The sequence below is a fragment of the Macaca fascicularis genome, chromosome 13, assembly GCF_037993035.2.
Source record: "Macaca fascicularis isolate 582-1 chromosome 13, T2T-MFA8v1.1".
In the NCBI taxonomy this organism is placed as follows: domain Eukaryota; kingdom Metazoa; phylum Chordata; class Mammalia; order Primates; family Cercopithecidae; genus Macaca; species Macaca fascicularis.
Genome location: NC_088387.1, coordinates 94,659,516 through 94,682,974, shown reverse-complemented (window position 1 = coordinate 94,682,974; position 23,459 = coordinate 94,659,516). Strand labels below are relative to the sequence as shown.

At 41.5% G+C, this 23,459-nt stretch overlaps 1 protein-coding gene across 1 annotated transcript in view; it reads left to right on the top strand.

Moving 5' to 3' along the window:
• SPATA31H1 (SPATA31 subfamily H member 1) overlaps positions 1-23,459 on the top strand; it is a 42,877-nt gene that overhangs the window by 11,663 nt on the left and 7,755 nt on the right. The window contains exons 2-5 of the mRNA XM_074012107.1: positions 12,939-13,017; positions 13,633-13,687; positions 13,878-13,973; positions 14,325-23,338. Of these exons, the coding sequence (XP_073868208.1) occupies positions 12,939-13,017; positions 13,633-13,687; positions 13,878-13,973; positions 14,325-23,338 (9,244 nt within the window). The remainder of the gene's footprint in view (positions 1-12,938; positions 13,018-13,632; positions 13,688-13,877; positions 13,974-14,324; positions 23,339-23,459) is intronic.

The following is a 23,459-nucleotide window of genomic DNA, read 5'->3' as shown; positions in this document are numbered from 1 at the left end:
TTTTTTTGAGATGGAGTCTCGCTTTGTCACCCAGGTTGGAGTGCAGTGGTATGATCTCAGCTCACTGCAACCTCTGCCTCCCGGCTTCAAGTGATTCTCCTGCCTCAGCCTTCCTAGTAGCTGGGACTAAGGCACCTGCCACCGTACTCAGCTAATTTGTTGTATTTTTAGTAGAGACGGGGTTTCATCATATTGGATATGCTGGTCTCGAACTCCTGACCTCATGTGATCCACCTGCCTTGGCCTGCCAAAGTGCTGGGATTACAGGTGTAAGCCACTGTGCCTGGCAGATGCTTTTCACATATTATTGGATTCACTTTGCTGATATTTTGTTTAGGACTTTTACATCTATGTTCATGAAAGAGATTGGCTTATGATTTTTCTTTCTAATATTGTCCTTATTAGATTTTAGAATCAAGGTTATCCCTGCCTCCTAACATAGAAGGATAAATTATTTCTCTTTTTCACCTCATTATATGAGAGACACCCCTAACACAAAATTCTAAAGGTTTCTGTTGTTTTATGCTAGGCACCTGGAACAAAACCAGATTATTCTTTATTATAACAAACACACATATATAAAAAAGAGACAGGGAGAGAGAGATTTTAAGAAATCAGCTCACAAAATCGGGCTTAACAAATCGGAAATCCACAGGGCATACCAGAAACTCAAGAGTTGATGTTGTAGTGTTGAGTCCAAAATCAGCATAGCCCAGGCTAGAAACTCAGGCAAGGATTTCCCATTGCAGTCTTGAGGCAGAATACCTTCCTCTTCAGGAAACCTCAGTCTCTGCTCTCAAGGCCTTCAACTGATTAGGTGATGCCCACCCACATTATGGACATTAATCAGCTTTAAGGTGTACTAATTCTAAATGTTAAGCACATCTGAAAACTACTTTCACAGCAACAAGCAACATCTAGACTAGCTTTTTTTTTTTTTTTTTTTTTTTTTGAGACGGAGTCTCGCTCTGTCGCCCAGGCTGGAGTGCAGTGGCGCAATCTCGGCTCAGTGCAAGCTCCACCTCCCGGGTTCACGCCATTCTCCCGCCTCAGCCTCCGAGTAGCTGGGACTACAGGCGCCCGCCACGACGCCCGGCTAGTTTTTTGTATTTTTAGTAGAGACGGGGTTTCACCATGTTAGCCAGGATGATCTCGATCTCCTGACCTCGTGATCCACCCGCCTCGGCCTCCCAAAGTGCTGGGATTAGACTAGCTTTTTAAAAAATTTTTAATTATTTTATTTTATTTTTAGATGGAGTCTCCCTCTGGAGTGCAGTGGTGCCAACTCAGCTCACTGTAACCTCTGCCTCCTGGGTTCAAGCAATTCTCCTTCCTCAGCCTCCCGAGTAGCTGGGACTACAGGCGTGTGCCACCACGTCCAGCTAAGTTTTGTATTTTTAGTAGAGACGAGGTTTCACCATGTTGGCCAGGATGGTTTTGATCTCTTGACCTCGTGATCTGCCCGCCTTGGCCTCCCAAAGTGCTGGGATTACAGGTGTGAGCCACCGTGCCCAATCCTAGACTAGCTTTTGAACAAACAACTGGGGACATAGCTTAGCCAAGTTCACATGAAATTAACCATCACAATCCTATGTTTTCTTCTGAGAGTTTTATAGTTTTACAGCTCTTACATTTAGGTCTTTGCGTCATTTTGAATTAATTTTTGCAGATGGTGTGAATTAAGAGTCCAACTTCATTCTTTTGCATGTGGCTATCTAGTTGTCCCAGCACCATTTGTTGAAGAGACTATTCTTTTCCTATCGAATGGTCTTGTTACCCTTATAGAAAATCAATTGATTTGTAGATATATGGATTTATTTCTAGACTCAATTTGATTTCATAGATCTATATGTTTATCCTTATGCCAGTACCACACTGTTTTGATTACTACAGCTTTGTAAGTTTTAACATCAGGAAGTATGAGTCCTCCAACTTTGTTCTTTTTCAAGATTTTTTGGCTATTCAGGGACCTTTGTAATTCCATATGAATTTTGGGACCAGCTTTTTCATTTCTGTAAAAAAGGCTATTGGGATTTTGAGAGGGATTATACTGAATCTGTAGATTGCTTTGGGGAATATTGCCATTTTAACAATATTAAATATTCCAATCCATGAACAAGGGATGTCTTTCCATTTATTTAGGTCTTCTTTAGTTTTTCAACAATGCTTTTAACTTATCAGTGTACAATCTTGCACCTCCTTGTTTAAATTTATTCCTGAGTATTTTATTGTTTTAGATGCTAAGAATGGAGTTGCTTTTATTAGCTCTAATAGGTTTCTTCTGGTTTCTTTCCGATATTCTGTATGTAAGATATGTCATCTGTGAATACAGTTTTACTTGTTCATTTCTCCTTTGCATGGCTTTTCTTTTCCTTGCCTAATCGCTCTGGTTAGAACTTCTGTACAATTTTAAACAGATGAGGCGTCATTGGGGCAATAGTGCTGACTTCTAGACCCACCGGGGTGAAGGACCTGCTCCAGTGGCTCTACCTGGCAGGAGTTGCACCCCCAGGGCTTTGCCAGGTGGCCCTGCCCACTCAGCTTTGGATAGAGGTTGTCTAACCTGTTGAAAGTGAAGCAATGGTCCCCCTTTTTGAAACTGAGGTGGCAGCCCCGATGATCTCTGAATCACCTTCCAGGTTATTCTTTCCTTGTCTTCCAGAATAGTGTATGTTTGTGGCTGAAGAGCTCTATGGTCCCAAATTATAAAATTCAAGAAGACCAACAGCCTTTCCTCATTCCCTCCCATCTCCTGCTCCTTCAGTTCAACCTGGCAGTTTTCCTGCTGTGGTGGCTGATTAAGTCCACGTTTCACACATATACTGATCTCCTTATCAAAGGGTCACTTGGTCACACCTTTAGTTTTCTCTTTGAATAGACTTTCTAATTTTTTGCAATAGGGATAGGCTGAGAACTTTTCATATCCTTAAATTCTAGTTCCTTTTTGCTCAATAATTCCATCTTCAAGTCAATTCTCTCCTCTCTCATTTTACTATAAACAGTCAGGAGAACCAAGGCACTTCTTCAGAACTTTACTTAGAAATCTCATTAGCTAGCCGGGCATGGTGGCTTGTGCCTGTAATCCCAGCACTTTGGGAGGCTGAGGCAGGCAGATCACCTGAGGTCAGGAGTTCGAGACCAGCCTGGCCAACATGGTGAAACCCTGTCTCTACTAAAAATACAAAAATTAGCAGGGTGTGGTGGCAGGTTCCTGTAATGCCAGCTACTTGGGAGGCTGAGGCAGCAGAATCGCTTGAACCCGGGAGGTGGAGGTTGTGGTGAGCCGAGATCACGCCACTGCACTTCAGCCTGGGCAACAAGAGCAAAACTCTGTCTCAAAAGAAAAAAAAAAAAAGTAAAAGAAAAAGAAAAAAAAAAGAAATCTCATTAGCTAAATACCCAGTTTCATGACTCACAAGTTCTACTTTCCATAGAACACTAGAACATGAACATAATTCTGCTAAGTTCTTGGCCACTTACAAGGATCACTATTTCTCTGTTTCCAATAATATGTTCCTTATTTCTTTATGAGACCTCGTCAGAATGGCCTTTACTGTGCATATTTCTACCAACATTGTGTTCGTGATTACTTAGATATTCTCTAAGAAGATGCAAGCTTTCTCTACAACTCTCCTCTTTTCTTTCTGAGCCCTCAGCAACATCACCCTTAATAGTTCATTTTTGGCAATGTAGGCTTTTTCTAGCATGCACCTCAAAGCTTTTCCACCCTTTCCTCATTACCCATTTTTTGGTGTTTGTGGCAACAGCACCCTCACTTCTTGGTTTCAATTTCTATCTTAGTCCATTCAGGTTTCTATAACAAAATATCATAAACTGGGTGGCTTATAAACAACAGAAACTTTTTTCTTATAGCTCTAGAGGCTGGGAAGTCCAGGATTGGGGTGCCAGCATGGTCAGATTCTGGTGAGGTACTTCTTCTGGGTTGCAGACTGGCAACTTCTCACTGTGTTTTTACATGGTGGAAAGAGTGAGAGATGTCTCTGGAGGTTTTTTTTTTTTTTTTTTTTGAGACAGAGTCTTGCTCTGTTGCCAAGGCTGGAATGCAGTGGCTTGATCTCAGCTCACTGGAACCTCCTCCTTCTGGGTTCAAGCAATTCTCATGCCTCAGCCATTTGAGTAGCTGGGATTACAGGCATGTGCCATCATGCCTGGCTAATTTTTGTGTTTTTAGTAGAGACAGGGTTTCGCCATGTTGGCCAGGCTGGTCTCAAACTCCTGGCCTTAAGTGATCCACCCGCCTCAGCTTCCCAAAGTGCTGGGATTACAGGTGTGAGCCACCATGCCCAGTCCTCTGGAGAATTTTTTGTAAGGACACTAATCCCATTCAAGAGGGAAACCCCTCATGACCTAATCACTTCCCAAAGGCTCCATCTACTAATACATTACATTGAGAGTGAGGATTTCAACATATGAATTCTGCGGGGGACATAAACATTGGGCCCATTGCAATGTCCTTTATCATGCTAAGGAAGTCTCCTTCTATTGCTATTTAGTTGAGTGTTTTTATTATAAATCATTGTAGGATTATGTCAAATGCTTTTTTCTGTATCAATTTATATGATCATGTGAGTTTTTCTTCTTTATGTTGTAAATGTGGTATATTACAGTGATTTATTTTCTTGTGTTGAAAAATCTTTGCATTCTTGGGATAAATCCTGTTTTCACTACTTCTATTCAACATTGTTTGCTAGGCAGACCAATTAGGCATACTACAAATAGTTTGTTTTTCTTTGACTGAAAATTTCTCTATTTCACTTTAAATTTTGAAGGGTAGTTTCATTAAGTGTAAAAGTCTAAGAGCCATGTGCTATGGTTCATGCCTATAATCCCAGCACTTTGAGAGGCCAAGACAGGAGGATCACTTGAGGCCAGCAGTTTGAGACCAGCCTGGGAAACACAGTAAGATCCTGTCTCTCCAAAAATCGAAAAAAAAAAAAAAAAAAAAAGGCTGGGTGTGGTGGTGTGCACCTGTAGTCCTAGCTACTCAGGAGGCTGAGACACGATGATTGCTTGAGCCCAAGAGTTTGAGGTTACAGTGAGCTATGGTTGTGCCACCGCACTGCAGCTTGGGCAACAGAGAGACCTGGTCTTAAAAGGAAAAGAAAAAAAATCTAGGTAGGGCCGGGCGCGGTGGCTCAAGCCTGTAATCCCAGCACTTTGGGAGGCCGAGACGGGCGGATCACTAGGTCAGGAGATCGAGACCATCCTGGCTAACACGGCGAAACCCCGTCTCTACTAAAAACACAAAAAATTAGCCGGGCGAGGTGGCGGCGCCTGTGGTCCCAGCTACTCGGGAGGCTGAGGCAGGAGAATGGCGGGAACCCGGGAGGCGGAGCTTGCAGTGAGCTGAGATCTGGCCACTGCACTCCAGCCTGGGTGACAGAGCGAGACTCCGTCTCAAAAAAAAAAAAAAAATCTAGGTAGGCATTTATTTTCTTTTAGCACATTAAAAGACTTTATTCTATTGTTTCCTGGCTTCCAATATTTCTAAAAGATATCAACTATTCATCTTATTCCTCTTTTGAATATAATGCGTCTTTTATTTTTGCCTATTAAGACTCATTTTGTTAGGGCTGGGTGCCATGGCTCACGCCTGTAATCCCAGCACTTTGGGAAGCTGAGGCAAGTGGATCATGAGGTCAAGAGATCGAGACCATCCTGGCCAACATGGTGAAACACCGTCTCTACTAAAAATACAAAAATTAGCTGGGCGTGGTGGCACGTGCCTGTAGCCCCAGCTACTTGGGAAGCTGAGGCAGAAGAAGTGCTTGAACTGGGGAGGAGGAAGTTGCAGTGAGCTGAGATTGCGCCACTGCATTCCAGCATGGTGACAAGCTGGACAAGACTCCATCTCACCAAAAAAAAAAAAAAAAAAAAAAAAAAAAAAAAAAAAAAATTATTGTGTTGGTATTCAGCATTCTGTAGTGTACTTAAGTTTAGGTTTAGGTTTTCTTTGTCTTCATGCTGCTTCATAACACTTCTTGCATCTAAGGCTTGCATTTTGGAAAGTTCTTAGCTATTCCCTTTTTAAAAAAAAAAATAGACTACACTTTAAAGCAGTTTTTAGGTTCACAGCAAAACTGAGCAGAAAGTACAGAGAGTTACTATATACTCCCTGCAGTGTTAACTTTCAAATGTTGTTTCTGCTTGCATTTATGTCTGGGACTCCTATTCTGTCTCCCCTTTCCTTCTGGGACTCCTATTACTGTGTCCCATATGTCTATTGGCTCTTTTATTTATTTTATTTCCATGCTTCATTATGAATATTTTCTTCAGACATTTCTTCAGTTGTGTCTAATCTGTACCCCTCACTGAGTTCTTTATTTCTCCTGTTCTACAATTTCCATTAGTTTTTTTTTTTCAGTTTTTAGTTTTTAGTTCTTGGCCAAAATTGTCCATCTTGTCATCTAATTTCTTGTATATATAAAGCACATATATTTTAAAATCCATGTTTTATTACTTCAATATCTGGATTGCCTATGGATTTGTTTTTATTCCCCATGTTTATCTCTTAGTCTTCAATCAGCCGGTCTTGTCTTCTAGTAAGCATGGCAATTTTTGATTTAGGCCGGGCGCGGTGACTCAAGCCTGTAATCCCAGCACTTTGGGAGGCCGAGACGGGCGGATCACGAGGTCAGGAGATCGAGGCCATCCTGGCTAACATGGTGAAACCCCGTCTCTACTAAGAAATACAAAAAACTAGCCGGGCGAGGTGGCAGGCGCCTGTAGTCCCAGCTACTCGGGAGGCTGAGGCCGGAGAATGGCGTGAACCCGGGAGGCGGAGCTTGCAGTGAGCTGAGATCTGGCCACTGCACTCCAGCCTGGGTGACAGAGCGAGACTCCATCTCAAAAAAAAAAAAATTTTTTTTTGATTTAATATCAGAGATTTTATATATAATTTTGAAGAGAAAATTCAAGCTTCTGGATAAAGTTACTTTCCTCCAGAGGGCGCTATTTTCACTTTTTAGTCATTTAGATTATCTCAATCCAATAAAGGGATCATCTCAATCCAATAAAGGATTGAATTTATCAGAGGCTGAGCTTCCATTTTTGAGCCTGGTTTATTTCAGGTTGATTCTTACTCCTAGGTATAGCCCTTTGGGGATTCCAACTGAAAGCCTGAGATATTAGGGGTTCTCAACTCATCTTTTTGTTCATGTATTCCCATAAAACTGTGAAATTTCAGTTTAGCTGGGCTTATTTCCCTCCACTTCCTTTTTCTCTAGGATCTTGGCTCCTCTGGTTTTTGACCCCTTGATAGGTCTCTAATGACTTTAAATGGATATTTTAAAACATATTTTGTCCAACTTCTATTGTTTTCATTTGGAAGGTTCAAACCATTACTATAAATTGAAATCCCAAACTGGTGCTTTTTTTCTTTCCATTTTTTCCCCTTCTACTGGCTTGGAAGTTATGAACTCTGTTTCTATTCTTTTAGTGGTTACTCCTCAGATTTAAATATATGTACTTATCCATTCTTTATTCAGAAATATTTTATCAATGCTAGTAAGCCAATCCATTTCAGTACTTTGCATTCTTATTAATTTCTGGAAGTAAGATTTGATTCTGTTTTCAAATCTGCTAGATCACTGTTTATGGGTTTGTGTTTCTTACAAATTTATTTAAACTTGTATTTTCTTTCCTTTTTTTTTTCTTTTTCCTTTCTTTCTTTTTTTTTTTTTTTTTTCTTTTTTTTTTTGAGATGGAGTCTCACTTGGTTGCCCAGGCTGGAGTGCAGTGGTGTGATCTCAGCTCACTGCAACCTCCATCTCCCGAGTTCAAGTAATTCTCCTGCCTCAGCCTCGCGAGTAGCTGGGACTACAGGCACATGCCACCACGACTGGCTAATTTTCGTATTTTTAGTAGAGACAGGGTTTCACCATGTTGGCCAGGATGGTTTTGATCTCTTGACCTCATGATCCGCCCACCTCAGCCTCCCAAAGTGCTGGGATCACAGGCGTGTGCCACAGTGCCTGGCATTTTACTTCTTTAAATACAATATGCATAGGTGTTTTCTAATCTACCTCTGAAAATCACAATACCTGACATCTTTGCAGGTTTGTTTCTCCACTTGTGCTTATTTTTTAATAGTTAACACTTCTGAAATTGAGGTGTGTCTTACAATTGATGGTATTTAATTAATTGACAGTGTATTTTTTTCATTCTACTAGCATATAAATTGATGGCACATTTTATTATCAATAGCATCTTAAATTTAATAAAATACGATATTTGTGAGGATTTTGAAGCCTAGGATAAAGATTTTCCTCAAAGAGCATTTCATTTACTTTTGACTCTGGCACCATCAGTCCAGGACCACTTTAAATTCATGGCTTGAAGGTTTTTGGGGACAATCCAGATAATATGAACTTGAGCTGCCAAATATCCAGAAGTTAGCCTGTGGTTATGACTTCTCAGAGACTTCACCCCCACCCCTGGAATTCTCAGTGTGAAGGCAACTTTCTTTGCGGTTACCTGAGGTTAGGAGTGAGTGGTAGATTTGTCATTTTGAGGTTCCATTTGAATGTGGGTAAGTCTTCTACTGGATTAAAATTTTTTTGAGAGGCCAGGCATGGTGGCTCATGCATTTCGGGAGACCGAGAAGGGTGGATCACTTGAGGTCAGGAGTTTGAGACCAGCCTGGCCAATATGATAAAACCCTGTCGCTACGAAAAATATAAAAATGAGCGGGGCATGGTGGTGCATGCCTGTAATCCCAGCTTCCCCAGGAGGCTGAGGCGTGTGAATTGCTTGAGCCCAGGAGGCAGAGGGTGCCATGAACTTTGAGCTACTGCACTCCAGGCTGAGTGACAGAAGGAAACTCTGTCTCAAAAGAAAAAATTAATTTGAGACATACCAATGTATATATTTATGGTGTATAATGTGATGGTTTGTTGCACGTTTACATTGTGGGTTGATTAAATTAAGTGAATTAACATATCCATCATCTCACTTACCTTTTTTTGTGTGTGGCGGAAACATTTAAAATCTTCCCTCCTAGCAATTACGCCTATGGTTTATTTTTCTGAAGTTTTCTTTAAGAAGTTCTCTGCTCTAGGCCACAAAGAGTTTCTCCTACCTTTTTTCTATGTTCCAGTCTTACATTTCACATTTTAGTTTTTAATATACTTGGAGTCCACCTCTATATGTGGTATTAGGAAGTGATACAATTTTATTTTTCTCTATAGTGAGCCAGTTTCCCCATAACCATTTTTTTTTCTTTTTTTGAAACAGGGTTTCGCTCTTTCACTCAAGTTGGAGTGCAATGGTGTGATCTCGGCTCACTGTAACCACCTCCTGGGCTCAAGTGATCTTCCTACCTCAGCCTCCTGAATAGCTGGGACCACAGGCGTGTGCCACCACGCCCAGCTAACTTTTTGTATTTGTTTAGAGATGGGGTTTCGTCACATTGCCCAGGCTGGTCTCGAACTCCTGAGCTCAGGCAATCTGCCTGCCTTGGCCTCCCAAAGTGCTGGGATTATAGGCGTGAGTCACTGTGCCCGACTCCCATCACCATTTGCTAAACAATCATTTTCCCATTGATTTATGGAACTCCCTTTATTATAATAAGTGGCCATATATACATATGCCTGTCTCTGAGCTCTCTGTTTCATTGGTCTATTTGTTCCTGTTTTTATTTCCTACAACTTTGTAGTGTGTCTTAGAGTTTGGTACAGCAAGTCCCTCCTTTGCTTTTCTTTTTAAGGTTGATTTAGCTATCAGTAGACCTTTATTTGTCATATTAATTTCAGAGCATTTAACAAGTTCTTGAAATATTTCAAATGAAATATGAATTGGGAATGCATTAAAATATAATTTAAGCCTGGGCAACATAATGAGACCCCGTCTCTACAAAAAAATTAAAAAAATTAACCAGGTGTGGGGTATTGCACCTGTAGTCCCAGCTACTTGGGAGGCTGAGAATTACTTGAGCCCAGGATGTTGAGGCTGTGGTAAGCCATGATCGTGCCACCGCACTCCAGCCTAGGCAATACAATGAGACCCTGTCTCGGAAAAAAAAAAAAAAGTTAAAAAAAAAAGTGTGTCTGTATACAGACACACACACACATATGTCTGTGTCTATATATAGACACATATATGTAATTATATATATATATATATAAAATTTAATTTGGCTGGGTGCGGTGGCTCACGCCTGTAATCCTAGCACTTTGGAAGGCCGAGGCGGGTGGATCACAAGGTCAGGAGTTTGAGTTCGAGACCAGCCTGGCCAGCATGGTGAAACCCCATCTCTACTAAAAATATAAAAATTAGCTGGGCCTGGTGGTGCGCACGTGTAGTCCCAGCTACTCAGGAGGCTGAGGCAGGAGAATTGCTTGAACCTGGGAGGTGGAGGTTGCAGTGAGCTGAGATCGTGCCACTGCACTCCAGACTGGGCAACACAGCGAGACTCCATCTCAAAAAAAAAAAATTAATTTGGGGAGTACTGACATCTTCGTAATTTCAAGTTATTCCAACCAAGAACTTGGACTATCCCTGCATTTATTCAGATCATCTTCTATGTCTTTTATTAGAATTTTATAGTTTTCTACATGGAAGTCTTCTGTATTCTTGGTTTACTTAATACCTTTATACTTTTATCATTTTATTGCTATTGTGAAGAATATCTTTTATTAAATTATATTTTTATAGTTTTTACTGTAGTAGAGAAATGCTACTGATATTTGTAAGTAGTTCTGGTATTCAGAAACCTTGATGAATTATTTTATTATGTCTGATGTAGAATGTCTGATTATCATTTCAATTGCTTTCATACTTACTGGTCTACTCAAATGATCTATTTCTTTTTGGCCAGTTTTGGTATCTTATATTTTTTTTCTAGGAATTTAACTATTTTATCAGCGTTTTCACATTCATTAATGTGTAGTTATTTAAACTGTTTTCTTCTTCTTCCTCTTCTACTTCTTTTTTTCTTTTCTTTTCTTTTTTTTTTTTTTTTTTTTTTTTTGAGACAGGGTCTTGCTGTATCACCCAGGCTGGAAAGTGCAGTGGCAGGATCACAGCTCACTGCAGCCTTGACCTTCCAGGCTCAAGAGATCCTCCTACCTCAGCCACCCAAACATCTGGGACCACAGGCACACACCACCACACCCAGCTAATTTTTTTTTTTTTTTTTTTGAGACTGAGTCTTGCTCTGTTTGCCCAGGCTGGAGTTCAGTGGCATGATCTCAGCTCACTGCAACCTCCACCTCCTGGGTTGAAATGATTCTCCTGCCTCAGCCTCCCAAGTAGCTGGGATTACAGGTGCACACCACCATGCCTGGCTATTTTTTTGTATTTTTAGTAGAGATGGAGTTTCACCATGTTGGCCAGGCTGGTCTCAAACTCCCAACCCTAAGTGATCTGTCTGCCTCGGCCTCCCAAAGTGCTGGGATTACAGGCATGAGCCACCATGACTGGCCGCCCAAGCTAATTTTTTAAAATTATTTTTTATTTTTTGTAGAGACAGGGTCTCACTATGTTGTCCAGGCTGATCTCAAACTCCTGGGCACAAGTGATCCTCCTGTCTAGCCTCCCAAAGTGCTGGGATTACAGGCACGAGCCACTGCACCTGATCAATTCTACTTCTTTTTAATTTCCAAGGAGATTTACATTTACTTTCATCTTTTGCCCTAAAGCATTACCAGCCCAGGATCGCTCCACTTTTATTTTCAATTTGAGGGTTCCTGGCTACACAGTGGGTATAAATTAGAACTCCAAGCCAGTATGAGGATAGACTCATGGTTAAAATTCTCAGCGAAGGTGTTTTTTGGTTTTTTTTTTTTCCCTCTACCTAGAGTACAAATTTTCTTGTGGTGGGCAGATTTCTTTCCTAGCCACTTTTCCACTAAACATGTAGCATTTTTAGAATTCTGGCTTTTTCCCAGGGTCTCCATTCCAAATACACACTTCACATGGGTCTTGTCTTTTGCTCCTACCTTGTTGTTAACCCAAATCCCTTCTGACTGACGCTACAAATGATATAGGGTGTGGAAGTATCAGATGACTTTCTGCTCATGTTTTTCAGTTTTCTCCTTAATTTTGGCCTGTAAGGATTTCCCTTACTCTTTTTTTTGAGGAGCTTAATTCAGCATTTAAAAGGATGCTGGGCTGGGCGTGGTGGCTCACACCTGTAACTCTAGCACTTTGGGAAGCCAAGGTTGGGCGGATCACCTGAGGTCGGGAGTTTGAGACCAGCCTGGCCAACGTGGCAAAACCCCGTCTCTACTAAAATTACAAGAATTAGTTGGGCATGGTGGCTCAGCTACTAGGGAGGCTGAGGCAGGAGCATCACTTGAACCCAGGAGGTGGAGGTTGCAGTGAGCCGAGATGGCGCCACTGCACTCCAGCCTGGGCGACAGAGTGAAACTCCATCTCAAAAAAAAAAAAAAAAAATTGTTTTATTTGAAATGGTAACAAATGTCATTACTGCCTTTAAAATGACCTGGAGCACTTTGAAAAAAAATCCCAGGAGTTTTCTGACTACAGAATAAAATTAAAATTCTACCATTAGGCATAACCTGGCTTCCATCTACCTTGTCAGCCTAGCATCTCCCACTATTTAGCAAAAGTGCACCTGACAATCATGACATGCTGATCTCAGTGATGTTCCCACTTGCCTGAAATACTTTTTCTTCACCTAAAAGTCTTGTGCTGATTCTTTAAACTCCAGTACAAATGCAACTTCTTGAATAATTCTTCCTTTCTCTCTTAGAAAGTTAATCACTGTCCTCTATATTCCCTGATATTTATATGTTTGTTACAGCATTTACATGTGGTTATGGATGCCAACTGTATCAATATCTGATGCATGAGATGTATCAATATCTGATATCTAAAAGGTGACAAGTGCTGTCAATAAAGTCTCTAACCTAGAACATAATCTGATTTTCTTTTTTCTTTTTGTGCTTCTCTAGACTTCAAAGCAGCATAGATTGAAAAAGATCCAGAAGTTAACAGGTCAGAGACACCCTATCCTTTACTCTTCAGCTCAAGGTTATTAACAGACCAATTGTGGGTCTGCCTTATGACTCTAGTCTTAAATAGCAGGTGGAGGGAGTTGAAAAAGAGGATGTAAATGGAAGAAGTGTGCCTCTTCTTTCTAGCATCTCCATGTCTAAAGATATGTGTATATGGCTCCATAATTCTTTCCATGGTTTCTTTCCTCATGTTTCCTTCCCTCAGCTCCTTTTGTGCAAAGTCCAAGGTATTGGGAAGGAAACTTGGTGAGATTTAGAATGGACAAAGGGTAACTACCAAGAGTTTGGTGTGGGAAGTTTCCCTATCTTTTTCCCCCTACCATAGACCCTGGATAGACTCCTTTGGAGGAAAAGATATGTATCATGACCTCTGTTTCCCCTACTCTCACTGCTTATTACTATGATTATTCATATTCTTCCCAATGTATATAGCTTACATCTACTGTATGATGAAGGCAGCATAGTATAGCTTTTTGAAAAATCTTGAGACGGGTTAAGTCTGAGATCTACCACTAATTAGCTTTATGATCTTAGGCATAACTTCATCTTCGTTTCCTTGTTTGCAAAAAGAGGGGGTTGGACGAATAATCAATAGTCATGATGCTGATAGATTCTTCACCTCTTCTCCCAGATCCACAGTGGGAAGAAAACCTCAGGATGGCTTGCACTGAAGCTAACCTGACAGGGTGAGTAAAGCCTTTCTTCAGCCTATTCTACTGATAAACTTTGTGAAAGTTAGAAGTAAAGTACCTGGACTCTGTTTTACTTCCTTCACTATGATAGCGTTCTCCTTTCTAAGTTAAATCTCTCTTATTGTTTTCCTTACTGGTACTTTAATGAAACTTCAGTTACATTGACATACACTGTTGCATCCAGTGTTTCAGAACTCCCTGTGGGCTGGACCCAGGAATATATACTCTGGTCAATGGAGCGGAGTCTTCAACAGATCTTCCGATACCTAGAAAGCACAAGGTCAGGCAATGTAGTTTCTGGGTGGGGATTGAAGGTGGTAGAGGTTTTAAAAAGAAGGAAGGAAGGGAATGAAGGAGGGAGGGAGAGAGGGAGAAGAGAGAGTTCGTTTTGTCTGTGGGGGAAGTCCTGGGTTCAAACTGGTCGAAGGATCATTTCTGGGTGGAATGGGAACAGTTTCCTCCCTTTGTCCTGGTGGAGGAATTCTTTCTATAAGTAATTGATGTTGGGGAAAGAAACTTTTTTTTTTTTCCAAATTCTCCTTCAGGCCAAAAATATTTTGCATTTGAAATGGCCACTTTTTTTCCTTTTCCTATTTCAATGCAAACTGAAACATTTCTCTTTATTTCTTAGATCAAGGCTTATGGAACAGGATTTGCCTGAATCACAGGATGTGATTTCTTCCTCTACCACCTCTGTTCTTGTGGCTCAGAAGACTGTTCTATGCTGTTGTGACTATAAGAAAGCAAAACATTCTACTGACCACAGCATCTCCTTTAGTTCATCGTGCAATGACTCCAGTCTGTCTCATCTTCCTGTCTTCTCTGAAGGAACAACTTGGGAATTCCGGAGCCATAGTTTACCTATTTCCAACAAAAAGCAATCATCTGTGTTCAGGAACCAAGGCAAAACCCTGCCTCCTTTTCGGCTCTCAGAGCCCCAGAAATCAAAACTTTTTCAGAATTTGGCAGATCTTTCACCCTTACAACCTCAGAACTCTTTTATCAGCTCTATTTCTGAACCCCTAAATATCTGCAAACAAAAACGGAAAAAAAATGATGAGAGAATGAGCAAGAGTCATTTGACATCAGATCATGAGCCAAATTCTCTTTCCAAGAAGAGACCACGACTTCCAAGGTGGGCTACATTCAAGCTCTCTCCTTCAGTTAGAAGGGAGCTAGAAGGACATATGTCTCGGAAGGTTTTTGCATTGCAGCAACAAACAGCACCTTTACCTTTGAGGAAATCATGGGCAATGCTGAATTATATAACTGAAGTACAAGGAGGAGTTGCTGAATCAGAAAAACCCCAAACTCAGTTATCTATGCCCATTCATCAAAACACTGAGCAAAATATCAACAACAAATTCTCAGACCTTCCATCATTTCAGCTCCATGTGAATGCTGGAGTGGGATCTGGATCAAATAGCACAGAAACAAAACTTTCACAGTCACTTATCTCAGATAAGCAGTTCCAACCTGGGGATGGCCCCCAAATCCTTGGATCCAAGCCTTTAGTTACATCAATAGGCACTCTACCTCCAAGAAGTTTAGAAGTTAATGTAATTCAAGAGGAAACTCCTTTACTGAAGAATGATCGAAAACACATGCTAGAGCTTAGTATAGAGAAGAGGGTCATAGATTTTCCAGAAAAAAGGATACAGCAGCACAAGACACAAGTGACTAATGTGGAGTTGACCCCAAGGCTATCATATCAAGTCAAAGACAGCATAAAGGTAACTCCACTGGCATTACTTCAGGTCATGGATTCAATGGGGATGATCCCAGAATCACATTCAGAATTTGCGGGTTTGTTCCCACAGCTGCCAAGTCAAGTTGTGAAACCAATGGAAACCACAGAAACAGTGGGCATAACCCCCAAACCATCAAATCAAGTCATTCAGTCAATGGAGGCAGCCCCAAGGTCTCAGCACCAAGTTACGGAATCAGAAAGGATGGCCACAAGATTACTGAATCAAGTCACAGATAATAAGAAAGTAACTCCTGTAGCACTGCTTCAAGTTATGGATTCTATGGGGATGATTAACAAATCACATCCACATACAGAATCAGTGGGAACGACTCCAACACCACAATATCAAGTCATAGAGTCAGTAAAGATGAACACATTGTTGAACCATCAAGCCACAAAACCAGAAAAGATGAATCTAAGGCCACAACATGCAGTTATGGAAACTGTGGAAATGATGCCAGGACCACAGCATAAAGTCATGGAATCAGTGGGCATGACCTCAGGGTCACAAAGTCAAGTCATGGAACAAGGAAAGGCTACTCCAGGGCTAATACGTCAAGACACAAAATCACTGGACATGATCTCAGCACCATTACATCAAGTCATGGGTTATGCGAAAGTAATTCCAGTGGCACTATTACAAGCCATGGATTTCAGGGGGATAATTCCACCAGCACAGCCACATGTTATAGAATCTGGGGGCTTGACCCCAAGTTCACAGTTGCAAGGTAGGAGATCTGTTCATCTGGTCCTACCACCAGAGTTTCAAGATATAAACACTGTGGAGTTGGCCCTAAGACCATCAACAGAAGATACAAAATCTGCAGATTTGGCCCCAAAGCCATGGTTACAAGATGTTAGATCTGAGAAGGTAGCCCCGGTACTATTGCTTGAAGATGTGAAAACTCCTCAAATGGTAGAATGTAGGAGGTTAATTCCTGAGACACAGGTGCAAGAGATGAAATATGGGGAACTGACCAAAGGGACACAATTTAAGGAAGTAAAAGCTGCAGAGATGAGCCCCAGTGAAGCCACAGAGCCTGAAAGATTGACCCCATGGCATCAAGCCTCAGAATCTTTAGAGATGATCTCAGGACCAGGATATCAAGGAAAAGAAGCAAAGTTAACCTCTGACACCTGTCACCAAGTAGAAAAATGTATTGGGTTGACACAACCATCTTTAGGAACTACCCCAGGGCCACTAAGCCAAACTTCAGAATCTGTGGAGATGAGCTCAAAGTCATTCCAAGACACTCTTAAGACGATGCACCAACTTGGAAAAGCAATGGGGGAAACTCCAGTATCACAACGCACAACAAAAGAATCTCTGGATTTGATACCAGGATCAGAAATGCAAAGTGTGAAATCAGAGGTGTTGACCACAGAGCCACAGCCCCATGATATGAAGTTTGTTCACTGCAATCTAGGGCCATGTTCAGAAGTTACTGAATTGTCAGAGATACCCCCCATGTCAGAATATAAAGAAACTGTGGGGTTGGCATTGCCTCAAGTTGATAAGACCCAGGGGGTCATCCCAGTACCACCACATGCAGAAACAGGATTTTTGGAGTTGACTCTAGGACCAGGCACGCAATATGAGAAATCAGAGCCACTACTGCAAAATTTGAAATCTATGGAGTTAACCAGTGAGTCATCTCCATTAGTGATAGGATCTAAAAATTTAATTACAGAACCAAAACCACATGTTATGGACCTGACCCCAGGGCCACAGTTCCAGGGAGAAAAGTCTAAGCAGCTGGATCTAGAGTCACAGTTGCAAGATATGAAATATGTGAATCTAATCCAACAGTCAACTACAGGAGTGGTAGAATCTGAGGAGATGATGCCAGAGCTACTGCTACAAAGTATGCCACTGGAGGATTTGACTAAGATGGAAGAGCTCCAAGGTGTAAAATATGTGGATTTAAATCTAGGCCCATCTCAGCCAAGTGTCAAATCTTCTGGATTGACCCCAGGGCCACAGTTGCCAAGTGTAAGATTTTCAAGGGTATTTCCAGGACCACTTCTTCAAGGCGAAAAACCTGTAGATTTAATCTCACAACTCCCACATTATGGTGTGAAATCTGATGAATTGACCTCAGATTCCCCAGTTCAGGACATCAAATTGTCAGATTTTACCCAAGAGCCAACACATCAAAGTGTCAAATTTGTTCAGCTGACTCCAGAATCACAACCTCAAGATGTGAAATTTGTGGAACTAAGTCCAGGACTATGCTTGCAAGATGTCAAATTTTCTGATTTGATCCCAGAGCCAAAGCATCAAAGTTTCAAACATATGCAGTTGATACCAGGAGCTCAGCTCGAAGATACAAAGTCTCTAGGTTTTGTACCAGAGTCATCTTTGCAGTCAAGCCAAGGGCCACACATTGAAGATATGAAATCTGTTCTGTCTACTGAAGGACCACAGTTTCACAGCATGAAATCTGTGAAATTGACCTCAGAACTACCATTTCAAAGTGTAAAATCTGAGGAAGTAAACCTAGGGCCATGGCAGCAAGATATCAAATTTTCTGAATTGACTTCAAGGCCAAAGCTGCAAGGTGTCAAATTTGGGGATCAAACCCCAGGATCAATGTTTCATAGTGTGAATTCTGTAGAGGTGGTTCCAGAGTTAGGGCTGCAAGATTCCAAATTAGCAAAGATATTTCCAGGAACTCAAAGTATGAAACAGGTAGAGCTTAACCCAGAGCTGCAGCTACAAGATGTTAAATTTTTTGATTTAGTACCAGGAACTCAACCTCAAGGTGTGAAATCTTTAGACTTAAACTCAGGGCCACAGCTACAACGTGTAAAATTTTTAGAGATGACCCCAGGGCCAAAGATGCAAGGTGTACCACCTGTGGCAATGGCTCCAGGGCCAGAGGGGGAAGGGGTTAAGCCTGAGTTGTTAGTACCAGAGCCACTGTTTCAAGGTGTAAAATATGTAGCAGGCAACCAAGAACCAAGCCTTGAAGCTGAAGTTTCCTATAAATTAGTCTCAGAACCACAAATGCCAGATGCAGAATCCGTGGAGTGGACTCCTGGGCCACAGTTGCCCAGTGTAAATCATTCTGAGTTGACCAGACAACCACAGTTACAAAGCATGAAATCTTCTGAATTGATGCAAAGACCACAGTTACAAGACATAAATCCTGTGGAGTGGAGCCCAATCTTAAAACTTCAAGGTTTCAAATCTGAAAAGCTAACCCCAGAGCCACTATTAGAAGATATAAAATCTGCAGAATTAATCCCAGGGCCACATTTGGGAGATGTGAAAACTATGCAGTTAACACCAGAGCCAGAATTGGAAGATGTCAAATATATGACGTTAACCCCAGAGCCACAGGCAGGCGGTGTAAAACTTGAGGAGGTAACCCCAGGCTCAAAGCTTCAATCTGAGTTGCTGAGCTCAGGACTGGAAGATATGAAATCTGTGACCTTAACTCCAGGACCATGCCTGGAAAGCATGAAATCTATGGAGATAATTCCAAGTCCACAGCTGGAAGGTGGGAAATCTGTGGCGATAACCTTAGGGTCACAGACAGAAGATGTCAAATCTGTGGAATTCACCCCTGATTCCGAGCTTCAAGGTGTAAAATCTGTGGAGTTGACTCCATGTTCAAGAATTCAAGATGTAAAAACTGAGGATTTGATCCTAGGTACACAGCTGCAAGATATGAAAATTGGAAAATTAAAACTCGGGCTAAAGATGCAAGGTGAGAAGTCTATGGCTTTTGCACCAGGGCCGTTGCTTCAAGGGGTTAAATCTACGGAGATGCTTCAAGGGCCTCAGCTACAAAGCGTGAAACCTGAAGAACTGACTTCAGTCCCACAAATGCAGTCCCACATGAAATTTGGGGAGATTACTCCATGTTTAAAGCTTCGAAGTTTAAAATCTATAAAGGAGACTCAAGATCCACATCTGCAATGTGTAAAATCTGTAAAGTTGACCCCATGGCAAAAGAGGCAGGTAGTAAAATTTGTGAATGTAACCAGAGGAGAAGAGTTTGAAGAAGTAAATTCTGCGGATTTAGTGCTAAAGCAACAGTTTCAAGGGATGGCACCTGTGGATTTAACCCTTGAGCCTGAACAGGATGGTCAGATATCTGTAAACTCACAGGAGCAGCAATGTGTGAATTTTGAGCAAGTAAAGAAAGGGTCTGAGTCAGAAGGTGTAATGTCTTCGGAGTTAATTCCAGAGCCAAAGTCTGATCTACAGTCGAAAGGTGTAAAATCATCTGAATTGACTCTAGAATCAAATATGCAAGATGTAAAAACTAAAGAGTTTAAACATGAACCACAGTTGCAAAGTATGAAATATCCCAAGTTGACCCCAGGACCACAGTTGCACCAAGTGAAACCCTTGGGCTCAACTGTAGAGCCACAGATTCAAAGTGTGAAAATTCTGGAATTAAACAAAGACCTAGAGCTTGGAAGAATGAAATCTGTTCAGTGGATAACAAGACCTGAGTTCCAAGGTCTAAAATCTGTAGGGTTAAATCTTGGGTCACAATCTCGAAGTGTCAAACCCGCAGAATTGAAACTTTCCATACAGTTGGGAGATATGATAGCATCTAAATTGGTTCTAGACCCAAAACTTCAAGGTGCAAAACCTATGGAGTTTAACCATGGGCCACAGTTGCAGTGTGTAAAAACCTCTGAGTTGTCTTCAGGACCACAGCTGCAAAAAGGGAAAATGCTGGCATCAACCTCAGAGCCACAACTTCAAGGTGTGAAAACTGTGGAGCTAAACCAAGACTCACAGCTTGGAAGTGTGAAATCTGTGCAGTGGATACCAGGACCTGAGTTCCAAGGTGTAAAAACTATGGGGTTAAATCTTGGTTCACAATCTCAAGGTGTCAAACCTGGAGAGTTGAAATCTTCCATAGAGTCAGGAGGTGTAAAGTCATCTCAACTGACTCTAGGGCCAAAACTTCAAAGTACAACATCTATGGAGTTTAACCTTGGGTCACAGTTGCACTTTGTGAAAGCTCCTGAGTTGTCCCAAGGACCACAGCTGCAAAAAGAGAAAATTCCAGCATCGACCTCACAGCCATATTTTCAAGGTGTGAAAACTGTGGAGTTAAACCAAGACTCAAAGCTTGGAAGTGCGAAATCTGTGCAGTGGATATCAGGACCTGAGTTCCAAGGTGTAAAAACTGTAGGGTTGAATCTTGGTTCACAGTCTCGAGGTGTCAAGCCTGCACAGTTGAAATCCTCCACAGAGTTGGGAGGTGTAAAATCATCTGAACTGACTCTAGGACCAAAACTTCAAGGTGCAAAATCTGTGTTTAGCTTTGGGCCACAGTTGCAATGTGTGAAAACTCCTAAGATGTCCCAAGGACCACAGTTGCAGAACAGGAAAATTCTGGTGTCAACCTCAGAGCCACAGCTTCGAGGTGTAAAAGATGTGGAGTTAAACCAAGACTCACAGCTTGGAAGTATGAGCTCTGTGCAGTGGATACCAGGACCTGAGTTCCAAGGTGTGAAATCTGTGCTAAAATGTGGTTCACAATCTCGAGTTGTCACAACTGTAGAATTGAAACCTTCAATACAATTAAGAGATGTGAAGTCATCTGAGTCGATTCCAAGGCCAAAGCTCCAAAGTATACAACCCTTGACATCACTCCAGGAACATCAGTTGCCACGGCTCGAACCTATTGATTTGAAATCTGGGCTACAGTTGAGAAGTGTGAAATCATGTGGCCCGATTTCAACATCAAAGCTGTGTGATATTAAATCTGTGGCATTCAAACCTGGGCTTCATTCACAAGATGTGAAATCTTCTGAGTTGACCCCAAGACCACAGTTGCACAAAGTGAAACCCGTGGAGGCATACCCAGGAACACAGCGGCAAGATGTGAAGTCTCCAGTGTTTACACAAGAGCCACAGTTTTCAGGGGTGAAATCTGGAGTATTAAGCCAAGAGCTACAATTACAAAGTGATAAAACTGTAGCGCCGAACTTCTTACTACACTTGAAAAGCATGAAATCATCTGAATTGGCTTATCAGACAAAGCTTCCAGGTATGAAATCTGAGGAGTTCAACTCTGGGCCACAATGGCAATGTGTCAAATCTTCTAAGTTGAACCCTAAGACAAAGTCCCAAGACATGAAGTTTATAGAGTTAAAGCCCAGTTCACAATTGAAAGATATCCCATATTCTGATTTGACCACAAAGACCAAGATTCAGGGTGTCAAATCTACAGACTTCAAACCTGGGCCACAGTTGCAAGGAGTGAAATCTTCTGAGTCGATACTGAAGACAAAGCTTCAAGAAAGGAAATTAATGGAATGCAACCTAGGCCCATGGTTGCAAGATTTGAAATCTTCTAGGTTGATCATAGGTATAGAGCTTCAAGACATTAAATCTATGGATCTCAGTTCTGCACCACACTTACAGAGTGTGAAATCTTCTGAAGTGATTCCAGGGGAAAAGCTTCAAGGTGGGAAATCGGTAGAATTCAAACCTAGTCCAAAGTTACAAAGTGAGAAATCTGATTTGACCCTGGGGAGGAAGTTTCCAGGTGTGAAATCTGTAGAGCTGGAATCAGGCCCACAGTTACAAGATATAAAATCTTCTGATCTGATCATGGGTATAAAGCTTCAAGATGTAAAATCTATGAAGTTCAGTTCTGGACAACACTTTCAAGGTATAAAATCTTCTGAGGTAACCTCAAGGACAAGGTTTCAAAGTATGAAATCAATGGATTTCAATTCTGGACAACAGATACAAAGTGAAAAATCTTCTGAGTTGATTCAGGGAACAAACCATCAAGATGTAAAATCTGTAGAATTCCACCATGGTCCAAAGTTACAAGGTGTGACATCTTCTGAGTTAACACCAGAGACAAAACTTCAAGGTGGGGAATCCGTGGAGTTCTACTCAGGCCCACAGTGGCAAGATACAAAATATTCTAACTCAATCATGGGGACAGAGCTTCAAGATGTAAAATCTATGGAGTTCAGTTCTGGATCACACTTGCAAGGTATAAAATCTTCTGAAGTGATCCCAGTGACAAAGCTTCAAAAAGTGAAATCTGTGCTCATGCCTAGGCCAATGAGGCAAGATGTGAAATCTTCTGAATTGACTCTAGGTACAAAGGTACAGGATACGATATCTTTGGGGTTAAACTCAACTTCACAGTTACAAGATAGAAAATTATCTATGTTGACACCAGGGATACACCTTCAAGATGTGAAATCTGTAGAATTCAATCCTGGGGCAAAGTTGGAAGATATGAAATCTGGGTTGATAAAGCTTCAGACAGTGAACTCTACAGAGGGCAACCATGACCCAGAATTGCAGGTTGCAAAACTCTCTAAGTTGGCCTTGGAATCAAAGATTCATAGTGTGGCACCTTCTGAGTTCAATGCTGAAAAGCAGCAGCAAGATGAAAAATCTCATAAATTGAATCCATGGCCAGACCTTCAAAGTGTAAACTTTATGGTGTTCAATCCTGAGTCACATCTGCAACATAGAAAATCTTCAGAATTATGCACAGGGACACAGCTTCAAGATGTAAAATCTATGAAATTCAATCTTCAGCAACAGTTGCAGGGTGTGAAATCTTCTGAGTTGTGCCTAGGAACAAGGCTTCAAGGTACACAATCTTTAGATTTCAACCCTGGACCACAATTGCAAGGATTAAAATGTGCCAAGTTGACTCCTGGGCCTGAGCTTCAAGGTATAAAATCTAAGGTGTTCTGCCTTGGACCATGTTTGCAAGATGTGAATTCTTCTGTATCCATTCCAGAGCCACCACTTCAGTGTGTAAATTCTACTGTGTGCAACCCTGGGCTACCTTTGCAAGGTGTAAATTCTGCATCCATTCTAGCACCTAAACTTCAGTGTATAAGTTCTAATGGGTGCATCCCTGGGCCAAATTTGCGAGGTGTGAATTCTTCTGCATCTATTCCTGAGCCACCACTTCAGTGTGTAAATTCTATTGAGTATAATTCTGGGCCACATCCACAAAGTGTGAATTATTCTGCATCCATTCTAGGTCCCAAACT